Genomic DNA, 17,968 nt, shown 5'->3' on the forward strand with positions numbered 1-17,968 from the left:
CCACATTTTAATTGGAGGCTGGAAGGTTTATGGTAGTATCATCATTATTTTCCTCATTGCGTCTAGGGAAACCTCATGGTGTCCTGCATACTTACAGAATAAGTATTCCCTTGACTAAAAAAAATAATAGCTAGGTGAAACCTATCAATTCTGTAATATTTTTCTGTGTGTGTCTTTGCATACCAGCACTGGGGTTTGAACTCAGGGCCTGGGTACTATCCCTGAGTTTTTTTTTGCTCAAAACAAGCACTCTACCACTTGAGTCCAGCTCCATTTCTGGCTTTTTGCTGGTTAACTGGAGATAAGAACCATGCCCCTGGCCTGTAGCTCACCCTGTAATCCTAGCTACTTGGGAGGCTGAGATCTAAGGATTGTAGTTCAAAGCCAGCTGGGACAGGAAAGTTCATGAGATTCTTATCTCCAAATAAACAACAACAACAACAACAAAAAAAAAAAAAAACAGAAGTAGAGCTGCTGTAGAATGTTAGCCTTGAGCAAAACAAGCTCATGAACACAGGGCCCAAGCTCTCAGACCTGCTACCAAAAAAGTAACAATTAAAACAAAACTAACAACAATAAAAACCCACAAGAATCTCACAGACTTTCTTGCCAGGGTTGAGGTGGGAAGGCTAGAATTACAGGCATCAGCCACCTATGCCTGGCTATAAGCTTTTTCAAAATAAAAATTTAGTGAACAATAGGTCATCCAATCTATATCAAGTGTATTTAGTATTTTTCCTATTCATCTTGAATGTGAATCACAGGAACTTTCACCTTCTTAAAATCCATCCTATGAGCTAATTACCATCATGCTTCAGATACAAGATAGCTCCAAATAACAGTGACGTTTTAGTTACCAGACACCAGAGAGCCAAGCTCCCTCCCTCATACTGCTATTGTATGGACTTGAGCAGCAGACCCAACATGGCTATGCTGGCTTCCAGCAGCAAATGGAGAAACCTTGTAACAGACAGTGACTCAAGCACCAGCTACTCAGCTCAAGACAGCTCTGACATGAGATCTAGTCTATGCTAACTTAGACAAGATGCATGCTATCGCTATTCCCTCTAGAAGAGAAGTCAAAAACAATAAGGTCTCTGTGAGGGATGAACAGGCACCTCTCTGATTGCCTGGACAGGACCCTGCCTGCCTCTGCCTCACAGGAGCCTCATTTTCCTGGGCATGGGTGGGTGTGACCAGTCCCCACCTGGGATATCTGAATGCATAGGAATTTTACCTCATTTCTATCACTGCTTCACCTCCAGTAAATTGAAGGGTTTTCACCAACAGGTGCCTTATTATTTTTAATTGACTAAAAGAATTACAGAGGACCCTTTGTTTCAAAACAGCTTGAGACAGGCAAGGAGAGACGTCACTTCCTCTAAGTAAGTAGGCAGGCCTTTCCCTGGGGCTTATAGTTAACAGTCACCAAGGTGGGTCTGCCCATGGAGAATGATTTTTTTCCCCTTCTGGAGCTTGCACATCCTCTCTTCAAAGCCCTGTGGCAACATAGTCCCTCCCAGCACTGCCAGGCTGGTATGACCTCATGCCCCTGACATTCTCAAGAGTGCCCAGATTCAAACAGCTGCAGCTGCAGCTGCCAAAGTTTTCTGTTCTTGTAGCTGCCAAGGCTCCTGTCCACAGCTGCAACCATTCAGCACATTGGCTGAGCCATTTCTAGATTAGAGGCATTAGCCCAGATGCCCTGGGGTCACCAGGCACTTTAGGGTGTGGAAAAACCTTCCTGGTATTTTCTCTATGCTGGGGCTTTTGAGTCAGAGAGAACTCGGTTGTCATCCAGTCTCCATTGTTTACAAGCTGTATGATCATGGAGAAGTTAGTTAGGCTCTTGGGCCTCTATTCCTTTGACCATAAAGAATAGAATGAATAAATGATGTCCTGTAGATTGTCTAGCTCTGTGCCTATAACACAGGGCAAATCTCAGGATCTCAGTCATGTTGAAAGGACTAGTCCTTTGTGTGGAGTTGTCTTGTGCATTGTAACGTGTTGAACAGCATCCTGGACACAAACCCACTAGGTAACCATCATGATGACCAAAATAGTCTACAGATATTGCTAAGTGATCCGTGAGGTACAAAATTGCCCCTGGTTGAGAACCACTCTGTTAAACACTAAAAATGATAGTGGCTGCTATTACCATCACACCATCAACATCATCGATTAAAAACCAGCATAGTTCAAGTGAGTCACTGGATATTTAAAGTCTTCCTACAGGGAAAAAAGCATGTGAGAATCTAGGAACATCAGAGAATAAGCTTACCCTCACAATGATCCTTTCAGAGATGTGGGCAGATAACAGATAGAACTGGTCTTGGTTAGCAGCATACAGTCCAATCACCAGCATGAAGTATCTAATTCAGGAACAGTAGACCAATGACAACATCAGGAAACAAAGACATGATTTATGTAGTCAAAGGCCACCCAGAAACAAATCAACAGTGAATTAATCTAGACAAGCTGGCTTATTCAAACAGTGCCTTTCCCCCTCCTGTTCTCAGTTGAATTTCCAGAGAAAAAAAGAGGGCAATTGATTGACTTGACATTGTCTTGGTTACCCCTTTACCCTATTGGAGGTGTTTGTGAACTGTTTTGTAAGCCCCAAAGCAGCAGGAAACGGAGAGAAATACATGTGGGGGAGGGGAGGGGTGGCACAGCTTAGGCTCAGCTCATCTGTGGGTACATAGCCAGGTCTCACCCCACAGCATTCCTGGGCACAAACCCAACAGGAAGCAGCAGAGATCCCTAGATCCAGAGCCACCCAAGCCCCATGCCCTGGGCCTTTAGAAGGTACTGGCTTAGTCCCACCCTGCCTTGCTCTGGCCCATGTATCCTGCATCTTTGATATCCTCAGACCTTGGCTTTAGGCCCAAAACTGAATTCCCTCCAATTGGTCTTAAGACAATGCTTCGTGCTGTATTTTAGTTGTTTCTTTAGGTTCTAGCAACAACACCACTGTTAAGATATAAACTTATCCTACCAGAGAAGCTTTTGCTTTAAAAACTTCATGGAAAAATAATTTACCAACTTCCTTGGTAGTATTATAAGGCCTGGCTCTGGGTCCAAACACTTGCCCTCATTAAGAGAAAATGACATCATATATGTGTTATTTATGAATTTATATATAGTTATGGCCAAAGGTGAGGAGAGTGAAATTCTGTCTTCACCTTGCCCACAGGAAGTAAGCATGTGATGGCTTAGCTGTGGGCCTCAGTTATGGTAACAAGGAGACAATCTTTATCTTGATTGGTAAGTCTGTCTCCTAGTCTTAGGCTCTTTGTAGGGAGCCATTCCAATTACCAAATGGTATTTCCCATAGGGATCCTAATTCCTACCCCACTGCCCACCCCCATTACAGTAGAACTTTAGGTGTTCCAGTTCCTAGAGAATGAGTTCTTCTACTTAAAATAAATTAGTAATAGAAACAATGGCTATTATTCTTGTTACAACCACTGAGGACTCAAAATGAGTTATGTGCTGAGCTAAGTGCTTTTCCTACATGATTAAGTCCCCCAAACAATCTTGGATAGTATATTGTTCTTGCCCCCATGTTACAGGGTAGAAAATTAGTCTCAAGCCTAAAGGTAAGTTACAAGCCTAACTTCACCGAGCCTAAAAACAGCAGTTTCACACCCTGCCTAACCGCTAAACCTGAATCCAGGGGTTCTCAAACAAACATGCAGAGGAATTAGCCAGAAAGTTTGTTAAAATACTAATTACTAAGCTTTACTTTTGGGGTTTTAATTCACTGGGTCTTTGATGAAGCATTTCTACCACATGTCCCAGTCCCTGCTGGTCCCAGGAAGGCAAATCTCTTTTTATTTCCTTTTTAATCAGAAAGCTTATGACCCAGCTCCAGGACCAGCACATAGGTTTAAGAAATGCAACCCATCCCAGGATTGCAATGAGATGTGAATTTATAGGAATCATGAAGGTGATGGAGGCTGGGGAGGCAAACAGGTATGCCTAGAAGTGAGGACAGAGAAGACATCTGCTAATAAGTGAAGCACATAATTTCATTGAAAGAGTTAGAGAAGGGTAGTATCTTCAGGAGGCTCCATTTGCCAATTGAAGATCGGGACACTCCAGAGGCCATTTATTTTCTAGTCAGATAGGGGCTCTGGTTGCCCTGTCTTCACAGTGACACCAATACCTCTGGTCAGGATTTGGCTTCCCTTTCTTTCTCATGTTGTTTGCTGTGGTTTCGCTGAAGTGTAACCGGCCCAGCGTTACTTTGTTGACTTGGTCAGCCACAAGGTCAATTCTAAAACAAACAGCAGAAATAGCAACAGACTTTAAGAGAACACAGGGTCCTTGATCATATCTAATCCATACTTAAACTCTCAAGTATGTTTAGTCCCCAGTTCTCATCTCACTGTGGAGAACAGTTAATTCCAGACAGTAGTTATTAATCAACAATCCCCAGCATGGGCAGGAGTGGCTGTCAAGGAAGGCTATGGAGTGACTTTCAGGCCATAAGAAACCCACACATAGGAGAAGCTCCTTCCTGAATGTCTGACTCATAAGGGCCTCATGCTCAATAGGCCACCCTTGGGTTCTGTTTCCTCTACAGTGGAAACAATAGCTATCTTCCCTCTGTACTGCTGCCACTGTCACTGTAACACACACCTCCCAACTAGCAACTTCTCTAGGTTCTCCAAGGGCACCTAGGCTTCTCCTACACACATATGTCCTCTCCTGTCTACTGATGATGGGCAGCTTCTGCAAAGGAAGGCCATGCACAGCCTTCCAGGCTAAGGGAGGACCAGATGCAAGGGAGTGCTGTGTTTGCTCAAGTGCCTGGCTGCACCATCACTCTGTGCAAGCCGGTCTGTCCAAGATGTAGATCTGTCTTCTTTCCAGTCCAAATGGGATTTGGGAGGGTCAAACACAGAGATGTCTCAACTGCATCCCAGGCCAAAGGAGCCAAACAGCAAATCCTACTTCAAGGCATTCTAAAGAAAAAACTTTGTACTGCAACATTACTGTGCAAAATTTCCATCAACATAATCTTTAAAAATAGGGAAAAATAGAACACAAACAAGGCTACACTAAAGTTACCAGCACAATCATGTTCATTGCAGCATTGTTTACCATAGCTAAGATATAGAATCAACCCAGATGACCCTTAGTGAATGAATGGATCAAGAAAATGTAGCATATATACACAATGGAATTCTTTTTTTTTTTGTTTTTTGTTTTTTGTTTTTGTTTTTGTTTTGTTTTGTTTTTTTGGCCAGTCCTGGGGCTTGGACTCATGGCCTGGGCACTGTCCCTGGCTTCTTTTTGCTCAAGGCTAGCACTCTGCCACTTGAGCCACAGCGCCACTTCTGGCCATTTTCTGTATATGTGGTGCTGGGGAATCGAACCCAGGGCCTCATGTATATGAGGCAGGCACTCTTGCCACTAGGCCATATCCCCAGCCCCCTACACAATGGAATTCTATGCTTCCATCAGAAAGAATTATATTGTGCCATTCAAAAGGAAATAGAAAGACTTGGGAAACTTTATATTAAATGAAGTAAGCCATACCCAAAGAAACAAAGGTTGCATGGTTCCCCTCATTTGTGGTAATTAGAATGTGCCTGTAAAACACACTGGATGGTAAAATAAACAAACATCAGAACATGATGGGTTACACAGGTCTCTAGGCATTCACACAGAGTAAGATCAAAGGAGGATATTCTTTAGGAGGGATCACAAAAGCACAATAGCTATGTGCATCTGATTATATAAAACAATATTTATTGAAATGAACTCCAGGAAATGGAAAGAAGAGACTGTTTTTTTCTTTGTTGCTGTTTTTGGTGTTTTTTTTTTCCTTTTGTCTTGTTGGTTTCTTTTCCTGTCTTTGGGAGGATAAGGAGGAACACCGAAATGGTGGGACAAAGGGTGAACAAATGCAGCAGTGATGCTCACTCGATACTATGAACTATACAACTTGTGGGTGGGGAAGGGAGGGAAACACTGGAAGAAAGAAAGAGAAGGAGTGAAAAAAGAAATGTACTCTTTCTATCTGACTTATACAACTGTAACCCCTCTGTACATTGCCTTTACAATAACAATTAAAAATGCAAAAAAGGGGCTGGGAATATGGCCTAGTGGCAAGAGTGCTTGCCTCATATACATGAAGTCCTGGGTTCGATTCCTCAGCAATTTACATACATACATACATGTATACCTATATATACCTATATATACATATATATACATATATAGGTATATATATACATATATATACATAGCAAGAAGTGGCGCTGTGGCTCAAGTGGCAGAGTGCAAGCCTTGAGCAAAAAGAAGCCAGGGACAGTGCTCAGGCCCTGAGTTCAAGCTCCAGGACTGGCAAAAAGTCAGGAATCGTTCTCGTGAAGCTCGGAAAGACCAAACACCCCTACTCAGATTTAGACCTGCTGGTGCTGCTCCACAACCTCTACCAAAGCCCGCGTAAGGAGCTGGATACTTAGAGAGTGAAGAAAAGCTGTCTTCTGGGGGAAATAAATACCAATGGAATTTTATTATTTATTTATTTATTTATTTATTTTGGCCACTCCTGGGGCTTGGACTCAGGGCCTGAGTACTGTCCCTGGCTTCTTTTTACTCAAGGCTAGCACTCTGCCACTTGAGCCACAGCGCCACTTCTGGCCATTTTCTGTATATGTTGTGCTGGGGAATTGAACCCAGGGCCTCATGTATACGAGGCAAGTGCTCTTGCCACTAGGCCATATCCCCAGCCCCAATGGAATTTTTTTTAATGCAAAAAAATAGGGAAAACTGAGTTACATGCACATTACCTGTGCACATAAATTTTGAACCTCAAATTTATTCAATTAATTTTGATGTTAATTTAAATTTAAAAACTAAAAGACTGATCTAGCTAAAATCTATATTAAGGACTTGAAGTAGTTAGTGCATTCTTTTTGTCTGTGATTTTGTGCCAGTACTAAGACTTGACCTCAAGTTCTCCCACACTTACTTGGCTTTTTTTTTCAATCATGGGGCTTAAACTCAAGGCCTGGGCACTGTCCCTGAGCTCTTTTGCTCAAGGCTGGAATTCTACCACTTTGAACCACAAGTCCACTTCTGATTTTCTGGTGGTTAATCAGAGATAAGAGATCAGAGATAAGACTTTTCTGCCCAAGCTGTCTTTAAACCACCATCCTCAGATCTCAGCCTCCTAAGTAGCTAGGATTACAGGCATGAGCCACACCAGCTCCTGGTTTAGTTGGCTTTTTCAGTCATTGCTAATATTCTACCACTTAAGCCATACCTCCACTTCTGGCTTTTTGCTGGTTAGTTGGAATTAAGAGGCTCACAGAGTTTTCCATCAGACTGGTCTCCAACCTCCATTCTCAGATTTTAGTCTCCCATAGCTAGGATTAAGGCATAATCCAGCTACCAGTTTCCAAAGTTACTACTAAGATTATTAGCAGGTTGTTTGTAATAAAGGATTATCAAGGACAATTGTTTTTAAAATGAGTCTTTCCATTGTTGTTGGAATGATCAATGAATTTTCTCCATGTTACTTTTGTTGATAAATAGGTGTTCATAATATTAGTTCATAATATTAACATACTACTACTAATTTAGATTCTACAGTGGTTATTCTGTTGTATTTTGTTTCACTGGTACTGAGGTTTGAACTCAGGGCCTCATGCTTGCTAGGCTGGCATTCTTTTTTTTTTTTTTTCAAATTTTTATTATCAAACTGATGTACAGAAAGGTTACAGTTTCATACGTTAGGCACTGGATACATTTCTTGTACAGTTTGTTACCTTGTCCCTCATACCCCCCTCCCTCCTCCGTAGGCTGGCATTCTTATCATTGAGCCACTCTTCCAATACTGGATAAAGCAAGATAAATTAAATGATAGATCTTATCCCCAAAATATTCACCAGCAAATTCAGAAAAGAAATTCTTACTTAACAGGGTTAAAAATCCTTTTGCTTCTATCTGCTTGGGACTGTTCAATAGCAACTATTTGATTGGTGGCTTCTGCCTGTATGAAAGAAAAAAAATTTAATTAATATATTAATTAATCTATTAATAAAAGTGTTTGTAGAGAATATTTAGGTCCTTGGAGCATTTCCAAGATGAGATTCTAGGCTCTGAGTAGAACAAATTTCTGAAAAGAAAACAGGAAAGTGGCTCAGTCTAAAAGCAGCAAGGTATCAATAAAAAGAGAGATAAGCACCTACAACACTAACAAATGAGTACACGAGGCAGCAGAGTATAAGCAGTGAAAAGAGTGGGCTACTAGACAATTGAACCATCAGGGGCAAAAATCAGAAGCAGGACAGCTTAGAGGTTATATGCATGTCTGGAAGTGATACTATAGCTCAAGTGGTAAGTGTAAGCCTTGAGCAAAAAGAAGCTCAAGTACAGTGCTCAGGCCCTGAGTTCAAGCCCGAGAACCAGTTTTTTAAAAAGAATTTAATATATATATGTGTGTGTGTGTAATAATATACCTATATAATATATGATATGATACATTATATTATATATTATATTGCATATAATATAATAATATTATATGCTATACACACACACACACACACACACACGCACACACAAAAGCCTGGTTTCAAATCTCTCTGATCTCAGCCTCCTGAGTAGCTAAGAGTATCGGCGTGAGCTGCTGGCACCTGGCTGAACATTCTTTAAATCTATCTGCCATGCTGTGAGGAAGTGCAAGCCATCCCATAGAGAAGTATACCTGTACTCTAATGGACAGCCAGCCTAAGCCTGGCGGGTGTGAGTAAGCCAACATGGATATGCCCTCACAGAGCTGCCCCAGCTGATGAGTGCAGTGAGAAGTGAGTTGTCATAGCCAAGCCCTGACCAAGTTGGCAGATTCTGTGACCCAAATAAATTACTGCTACTATGTTAAATCACCAAGTTTTGAGATTGGTATTATACAGCAATAGACAACCAGAACACATTATAAATTCTGACCAAATTAAAGTGAACAAAGTAAATGATTTACCTTAATTCCAAAAGCTTTCAAGTAAAACATTTCTATTGGCTTTAGGCCCATTTGGGTTTTAACAAATTTGGGACTTCCCCAGACTTGAATGTGGATAGTTATCTGAAAATGATTCTTCTTTTGGCAAACAAAAGCTTCATCAGCTGGAGAGAAATTAAACCCTTTGTCTGTGACAACTTGAAAGCCCACATCAGGTCTAGGAAGAGAAGAATCAGAAAACCAGTTTCACACATTTTCTTTCATTGACAGTTTCAATTATGCAAACATCTCAAGAAACTACTGTAGAGCATATTTAATCAATTGACTTCTAAATTTGTACTGAGGGAATAAAAATGATATTTCAAAACATAGCTGGCTAATCTCCTGGCTTTGTGTCTTCTCACATATAAGTATATTTTCTTTGCTAAATGGAAGCATTGTTTCCTTAGACTGATTTTTCTCCCCTTTGTGCTTTCTAAACTTTGCATGTAACTTTAGAATACAACAGAAAGACATGGCTAGAAATTGAAGAACATTGCTCAGAATTAGCTAAGACAAAATTAATCTCTTCCCATCTTAAAAAAAAAAGTCTCCAAGTTCATCAACACTACCATACTCAAATAGTCACTCAGATAAATGAGTCAGCCCATTTGACTGTCATATTACAAAATGGCCCACTGCATGTAGCTCATGCCTGTAATCTTGGCTACTCAGGAAACAGAGACCTGAGGATTGAGGTTCATAGCCAGCCTAGGCAGTGACACTCTTATCTCTAATTAACCAGGAAAAAGCCAGACATGAAGCTGCGACTCAAGTGGTAGAATACCAGCCTTGAGTGAAAAAGTCAAGTAAGAGCTCGAGGCCCTGAGTTCAAGTCACCAGTAGCAACACACACACACACACACACACACACACACACACACACACACACACAGTAGACTGGTAAGAATTACCTAGAACAAGTTTAATCCAAATTAACCAGAGCTGTTCATTACACTGACTGGAAATCTGTTTTTCCTAGAAAATGGCCATTTCTTTTTTTATCCTGCCAATCTGGTCATAGCACTGAAAACTTACCAGGCAGCTTTCATCTACAGGCAGAAATGAGATGGGGGGGGGTAATTAGACTTTTGTTTTATTTGTTTTATCTTTGCTATTTCCAATAGCAGCACACTGTATGTAATATACTTACTTTAAAAAAAAACTTTGAAAATATTAATATTTTTAAATGTTTTATTTTTACTAAAAGAGTATATTAAGTGCCCAATATTATCAAGTAGAGAAGATAATACAAAAGTTAGAAAATTCTTTGGTGAGTAATAGATATAGGACATCATTTTTAATCCTTAGGAGTTCCTAAATATGGACTCTTTCCCTCAGCTCTTTGTCAGAAGCACCCGTGGATGAGAGCTATACTTACTGTACTAGTACAACAAATGCACCTTTGCTCCCTTGATCTCAATGTGGGTGGTGGTCATTATCATCAACAACATGGAGTGTCTAAATTTGGCTCTGCTTCCAGAAATAGAAAGTATTAATGGGTCTCTTGGGAAAAGTGTCCATGTTCTTTGCAAGGTAAGCACTCCTCCAATGGATCAAGGCATTGGCCATTGATAACCTTCAAGTGGTGGATCAATTAAAGGCAATCACCATCACAGTGCTCACCAGCAGCAAAAGGAAAATTCATTGAGCAGGGAATTTGGTAAGGACTATATGTTGTATGCCATCTGCATATTGACTACTTGTATATTGACTTAGATTTCTACAATTAACCTGCTAACTTGCTGGAGATGAAGAGAATTATATCCATGAGTGATAATAAATGTCCTGATTCAGAAAAAGAAGGATATTTTCTGCCATGTTTGAGGCTTCATCATCACTACTCAAAAATAAATAAAAATGTAAGGCTTATAGTTCAGTTATGAGCTCTGGCCTGAAACTTAACAACAGCTAGATGTCAAAGCTGAATCAATCAAAAGAATTATACTGAAGATTATGGTGAACTTTAAACACCAATTGCTGATCACAGAAACTGGTTTACTCAAGAAAGGCAACTCTGCTTTTGATGTAAAAAAATTGAGTATAAAGTAAATTAAATTTGTTTTCAGAAGTTCTTTTATAACACAAGTTTAAAGCATCATTCCAAAAGATATTTAATAAAATTGTAATCTAACTTCATTGCTTTTAGATAACCCAGGTAAACAATCTTTTGAACAAATTAAGGGTAATTATCTATGAAAAAGTAACTGATTTTTCTATCACAGCGACATGAATAATGAAATCAAGAGAGCCTGATTTATCATCTGGGTGAATAGCTTAAGAAAAGTAAATTATAGCTAAATATTCAAAATAAATCTGCCTCCATAACTTGTGTTCTCGCCTCTTTTTTCCAGATCAGTGGAGCAAAGATAGGCTATTAAAGTAAGTTTTTAAAAAAATCTCTTCAAATGAGGAGAGAGATGACTCTTACTTCAAAAAAAATTGACTAAGTCAGAAACATAGAGACAGAAAAGCATTAAAGATTTTAACTAAAATATATGACTGGTTGTGACAGTTTCATATCTTGGGAACCAAGAAATTCACCCCTGAAAGACAGTCAAATGAAAGCTACGACCCAAGACCCAGGACTTTCACATTTTATTTTCTCTTTCTCATTCAGTTTATTTTTATGATCATTAATGAGCTATAAAAAAAAGAGTTTCTGATTGCACAAAATAATATTATGCCTCCTACATCAACTCCCTAGACTTTAAGGAAAGTGTTTCTTCCTTCTAGCCCATCCAACATAAAAGTCCTAGTGATAAGCTTATTCCTTATTAATATTTTGTGGTGACTCAAGAAAGCATTTTCAACCAAAGAAAACTGTAGAAACCTTAGGTAAATAAATTGAAAGCTAAGGAATAAATAGACGATTTAAGGTTAATAATTGATAAATCCACATTTTTGTGTGTTATACCAGTATTGGAGCACAAAATCAGAGCCTGAGCACTGTCCCTTAGTTATTTCATTCAAAGACTGGTGCTCTACCACTTGAGCCACACCTCCACTTCTCACTTTTTGGTGGTTAATTGGAGATAAGAGTCTCACAGATTTTCTTACTTAGGCTGGCTTCAAACCATGATTCTCAGATCTTAGCCTCCTGAGTAGCTAGCACCACATTTATTTTTCTTTCACTATAATGTCATAAAATAGGGTGAAACTTTTCCAGTACTAGGGTAATTTCTATAATTTTATTTTATATTGTCTGTATGATTTAACATAATGAAACCACCAACTATGATTGCAGGCTAAATAATCAACATATGCCAAATATGTTGACAATAAACTTGATAGTACTGATTTGTAGCACAAATGTTAAGGATGATCAGTAGCTAACAATTTATTGTGCTTCTGTGGTATTATAAGTTAACAGCAAGATTAAATGTTATTGGTTGGGAAAGCTCTATTTTCTAAGCTTTACTTTAAACTAGGCATGTGATCCCAGGAAGATTTCCCTTTCCTCTAGCATTTAGTAGGTAAACTATAGTGATCTGGATTAACAAGTCAGGTTCCTAAAGGCCAGAAACTCATATCCCAACCATTCATTCATTAGAATATAACACAAAAGGTGTAAGACTTTCTTCTTGATCATCCCATCTCATCAGTGGTGACAAAAACTAGCATTTGGTTTTGAGGTTCAGTGCTTCTCTTCCCCTCCCCCATCCACCTTTCCGTCTCCAGCCCACCCCAAAGCACATTGCTAAGGCCTCTTACAGTTTTTCATAATGACTGTTAAATAAGCTATGCCAAGGAACACTTTGGTATGGCCACCACTTCAGAGCAGGAAAGCACTGATCCACAAGCACCCCATTCTGTCCCTCGCTGTCATGGTTCTGTACATCGCTGCTGTGGCTCCTACTTGTCACTAGAAAGAAACAGGTGGGTTAGATTCTTCCTACCAGACTGTCTTCCTAGACTCACAGAAAGATATACAGAGCTACTACTAAGCAGGCTAGGGGTGAGGTGGGAGATGATGAGCACTGACAGAAAGCTGCAGCTGGTTTATGACCGCATCTTAAGAACAGCTTGGGGTCAGGGAATACCTAAGAGGGAGGTGATAGACCCTTGGGGTGAGGGAGGGGGTTGTACTTCATCCTCAAGACTTTCTGAAGACTTTTTCTTAATTTCCAGTCTGTGTGGTAACAGGGAAGCCTCTATGTAGTCTAAGGAGGGTAAGTAGCCCAAGGTATATTCAATCAAAGTACAATATGCAGTACGTGCATCCAGAATGGCCCAAATGGCTTCATTCAATAAGCAGGGTAGATCTCATCATCTCAGGGAATGTAGGTTTCAAGATAATCCCACTTTTCTATAAGAGTTGAACCTGGAAAATACATTCCCAAGAGCTATTGGCACCATTTTGGTATGGGGATGGGGGAGGGGTGTGGGGGAGGGACAAGCCCATCTGGAAAGCCAGGACAACAGAAAACAAAGTTAACCAAGAGGGCTTCCAGTCCTGAGAACAGTTTGAGTTATGGGCCCAATCTTAAACTCTTGGAATATAAGAGTCAGTAGATCCTCTAAATTTTTGTGTGCCAGAGGGTGTTTTATTTTGTCAGTTTAGTTGGGTTTCATTTGTTTTTTAAGAATCTTCGCTTTTTTATTTTGTCAATGGCAACCATATGTCCTAATTCTTGGTACCACTGATCTTTGTGGTACCAAGAATCTGAACTCAGTTCAGGATTCTGAACTCAGATGAGTTATGTACAATCTTACAAAGCTCAGATATAAAATAGAAATAAATAAAAACATGTGCTCCGCCCGCCTTGCAACATGTGGCAAGCAGAGAATAAGAAGTGAAAGCACTTTCAAAACTGAAAACCAAGACAAAGTAACACAGAGAAGCTCTTGTTAGTCTGGAATATCAACTATATGAAACTGCCACTTCCACGTGCCAAAAATAACCTAGTAACAGCAACTTCGCAGGGACAGTCATTATCTTTGCATAATCCCAGCTCAGCTGTCGGTCTTAATTTGAGTAAGCCTCCCAAGCCATTCATAATTTACGTCATGTTATGTAAAAAACTATTGTGGTAGTTGTTATTCCCCTTTCTTCTAACTCCTTACCATCACTCATGCCTGGGGTGAAAGTGAGAAGGAAATGGTGGGTGGTGGGAAGACCAGGTGCAGGCTGCCAGCAATCACACCACAGTCAGCCCCTCCTGAATATACACTACCAAGCCACATGTGGGAAATGGGCTGGGTTTTCTTTTACTATTTCAACTCTTGTTTCTTTCTACTCTCCTTGTGCTTCTCATAGGATAAATGAACAGAGATGCTTCAAGTTGCTTTTGATCCTGAATATCACAGGAAAAATGTATCTTTCTTTGGATATAGGAATTAAATATAACCTAAGCAAAAATGTAGGGTTTTTTTCTTTGCATAAAACATACATGTTTGAGAGATTTAAACTCCTAAAAAACTTCTTCCCATCTAAGAACACAGGAGATGGATAATACAAGTATTCCTATGCCTCACACCTCCTAAAGCTCCCTGGTATAACATCTTCTCAAAAGCAAAAATAAGAACAAAACTTGTTCACCGCACTGCTTCCATCAAATTCTCAGAAAGGGAGAGCTTATTCTTCCTGTTTTTTTCTCTCTCTCCCTCATACCATTGAGAGAAGGTCTAGGAAGGTCTTTTCCTAGGTAGAGCCTCACCAGCTGGTAGGATATGCTCAAAGAGATGCTTCTAAACCTTCTTAAAGTAGTTAAAAGACAAGAGTTTCTCTCTCTCTCTCTGTGTGTGTGTGTGTGTGTGTGTGTGTGTGTGGTGTGGGTGGGTGGGTGTTGGGGGAGAGGTTATGGGCTTGACTAAGGGCCTTGTGCTTTTTTTACTCAAAGCTGGTGCCCTACCACTTTAGACATACCTCCACTTCCAGCTTTTTGTTGGCTAATTGGAGATAAAAGTCTTAGGGACTTTTCTGCCAGGGCTGGATTCCAACATGATCGTCAGATCTCAGTCTCATGACTAGCTAGGATTACTGGTGTGAGCCAACAGCAACCAGATGGAAGATTTAAAATAGCATTAACGAATGTGGAAACTCCCATAAGAAATTGGCAGTTCTATTTCTGCCTGTAAGATTGGTGTGAACCCCTCTATCTGCCTTCCATTGTAATCTTCTTTCCCCTGGGCTCTGAAATATCAAAGTAAGAGATCTCCACCAGAAAACCTGTGTTAAAACTATCATGAAAACTTGGCATTTGGATTCACTCTTTCCTATTGCTTTTTTGTTTTTGTTTTAGAGGTTTTGTTTTATTTTGTTTGTTTATTCCCTTGAGAATCTGATTGTTTTCATTCTTAAGAATTGTCTGGAACCAAATACCTTCAGTCAGTTTTTCAGTGACCTTTAAATAGAACTTAAACAAGGTTTCTGGGAGTTCCTATCTGTTGGGACATCTAAGTCATTCTCTCAGAACTCTCTGGAAAGGTGGTGAATAAAAAAATCAATGTCTGGAACAAGCAGCAGAAAGCAGCTTAACTCTGGAAGGGCCAGAATGAATTAGGCAACTGAAAGCATAGGTATCAGCCATCCCAGAGGACCATGCAGAGATAATCACAGGCAGGAGAAGGTTCATAAGGAGGTTTATTAGTGGGGCCATAGTTCCCACAGGAGAGGGAGCTACATGGCGTCTGCATCTTATCCAAGTGGCAGCTTCTCTCTCTGGGGGTAAAGGGGAAGAAGGTAGGTAGTGACTAGGAGTGGCTCATTAGGTATGGGTGGATCTGGGGGCTAGTGGGAGGAGCTGAGGACCTGAGGCTGGGGAAATGCTAACAGCAACAATCTGGTCCATTGAGGAAATGGTTGGAAGGTCCGAGTGCCTTGCCCTGTATCCCCTAAGAAGCTGGGGCATCTGCGGGAGAAAAGAGCAGATGGTTCCCTCAGCTGGCTAGGAATTTGTTCAACCTTTATGTGTTAGCCACAGGCTGGCTGCAGAGATACCCAGAAAAACTAGGCTAAGCTGGATGACAAGCTGCATATTATCCAAAAAAAGGATTTGAATAGCATTGCTTTGGACAGCCTAGCAATGTTTTGATTAGCATTATGTTTCTAGCCCTGGAGAAAGCAAGTGGACTAGTGATCATCATGGATCTGCAAGAAAGGAAAGGCAGCAGTAAAGGATGTTTATGTAAGGCTAGATGCCCAGCACAATTCTGACTTAGCTCTCCCAGGAGATGGTGACATGTGTGAATTGGCTGTGAGGCTGATGACATTGTCTACCCTCCAACAGCCCTGACTGGAACTGAAGCCTGATCTCCCTGGTTGGGACAGCCCACAGGGCTGTTAAAGGCAAAGACAGCAGTTCCACCTGTGACTCACTTGTATGGTGAGAAAGTCCTGTGCAGCTCCTCCAGAGCTGTGTAACCCTCTAGAGCTTGGGGATGGGAGCGGGAGCAGGGAGCTCCAGAGGAAATCTTGGACTCCTTGCCCAGCTGACTCAGGTATACAGAGAGATGGGACTTGATACCCTGGCACTGTTCACCCTTCCTAAATGAATATTTACAGGCTGGATGGACCAGCCTAGAGTATTATCTTTTTCCTAGGAAAGGTTATGGCATTTGGGCTGTGGTAAAGTCATGTCTTCAAATTCCGAAAGACCAGTTTGTTCCCAACTTGATCAGATCACTAAGCTCAAAAGACGATATATATTGAATGAGACCGTGGAAGAATTTCAGTAATGAAAATATGAAAGTTGGTGGGAAGGTAAGATGTGGCCCTTCCTGTTCCAGAATAAAGACTTGCAGTTCATTGGTGGGGGAGGGTGGGAGATGATACATCACATGTTATATAAGACAGAAAACTAGGTAGGCCATTTACTTGGGCATCGGGCATTTCTGAAAAAGACTTCTAAAATGATTTTATAAAATTTCAAAGGTCTACTGGAAACCTGCCAGTTGGAAATGAGTTCAGGTAAAGCTCAACTTTCTACCTTCCTCCCTCTGGAAAAAATCCTCTAACATCTTGCTTCTCAACGCATCTTTCATGAATCAGGGGCCTTGGCCTCACCTGGAAGCTTTTTCAGATTTATGAAGTCAGAATCTACTTTTTTACCAAGTCCACTTTAATGAATTGTGCATTAGGGTTAAGGAGGATTGGGTTGGGAGGGGAAAACTGAGAGAAAACAAGGGAAAAACACTGTTCAAAGAGAACTGTACTCATTACTTGACTTATGTAACTAAGCACTCTGTGCCTCACCTTTACAATAACAGCTTTAGAAAAAAGAAATGTACTTTTTATCTGACTTATGTAACTGTAACCCCTCTGTAACCCCTTTACAATAACAATAAAAAATGTGCTTAGAGAAAAAAGTTAAGGAGGATTGCAGTGACCAAAGCCGTGAGTCCTTGAAGGCTCTTAAGACAACTGTACCACTTGCATCCTCTCAGACATATTGCTCCGGAAGTTAAAGCTTGGCATTTCTTCTGTACCAGTGAGACAGAAGTGCATCCCTTCCCAGGAGCAGCTGTGTGTCCCACCTGTATGACTCACCTGGATGCAGGACATGTCAAAATGGAAACAGAAACTCTCAAAACCTACCGTTGCTCTTCTCTGACAGAGAATAGAGTTTTGTGGTGCTGCTCAAAAGCCAGTAGCCAAGGTTTCAATGACCCTGGCTTTGTCCTAGCCCAGGTTTGCTCACTTGGTCTAGCATGGTGGACCCACACTTGGCAGTCCTCAGAGTCCTCCAGGGTCTGCGTGTGCTTCCTCTTCTTTATTGGAGGCAATGAGACTCTAAAGTCAAGAAATCAAAAGGGGGGTTAGGGTTTCTTCCTCCACAGCCTATTAAATCCAGCTTAATGTCCCAGATCTCTGTTATCAACTTGAGAACAGAGTCTAACCTCAATTAGTTGAGCCCTAAAATTCTAAAATATAGTCTTTCTTTATCCAATGAATATGAGATTTACTTGCCTGAAAAATAAACTGGCAACATTTTAAAGGCTTATTGA

At 40.6% G+C, this 17,968-nt stretch overlaps 1 protein-coding gene across 1 annotated transcript in view; it reads right to left on the reverse strand.

The window, feature by feature from the left end:
• Myrfl (myelin regulatory factor like) overlaps positions 1-17,968 on the reverse strand; it is an 88,197-nt gene that overhangs the window by 38,730 nt on the left and 31,499 nt on the right. Inside the window, exons 5-10 of the mRNA XM_048340635.1 lie at positions 17,662-17,753; positions 12,734-12,884; positions 9,002-9,197; positions 7,938-8,014; positions 4,172-4,282; positions 2,282-2,372 (exon numbers count right to left, since the gene is read on the reverse strand). Coding sequence (XP_048196592.1) covers positions 2,282-2,372; positions 4,172-4,282; positions 7,938-8,014; positions 9,002-9,197; positions 12,734-12,884; positions 17,662-17,753 — 718 coding nt within the window. The remainder of the gene's footprint in view (positions 1-2,281; positions 2,373-4,171; positions 4,283-7,937; positions 8,015-9,001; positions 9,198-12,733; positions 12,885-17,661; positions 17,754-17,968) is intronic.

Source organism: Perognathus longimembris, chromosome 1, assembly GCF_023159225.1.
Source record: "Perognathus longimembris pacificus isolate PPM17 chromosome 1, ASM2315922v1, whole genome shotgun sequence".
Classification (NCBI taxonomy): Eukaryota; Metazoa; Chordata; class Mammalia; order Rodentia; family Heteromyidae; genus Perognathus; species Perognathus longimembris.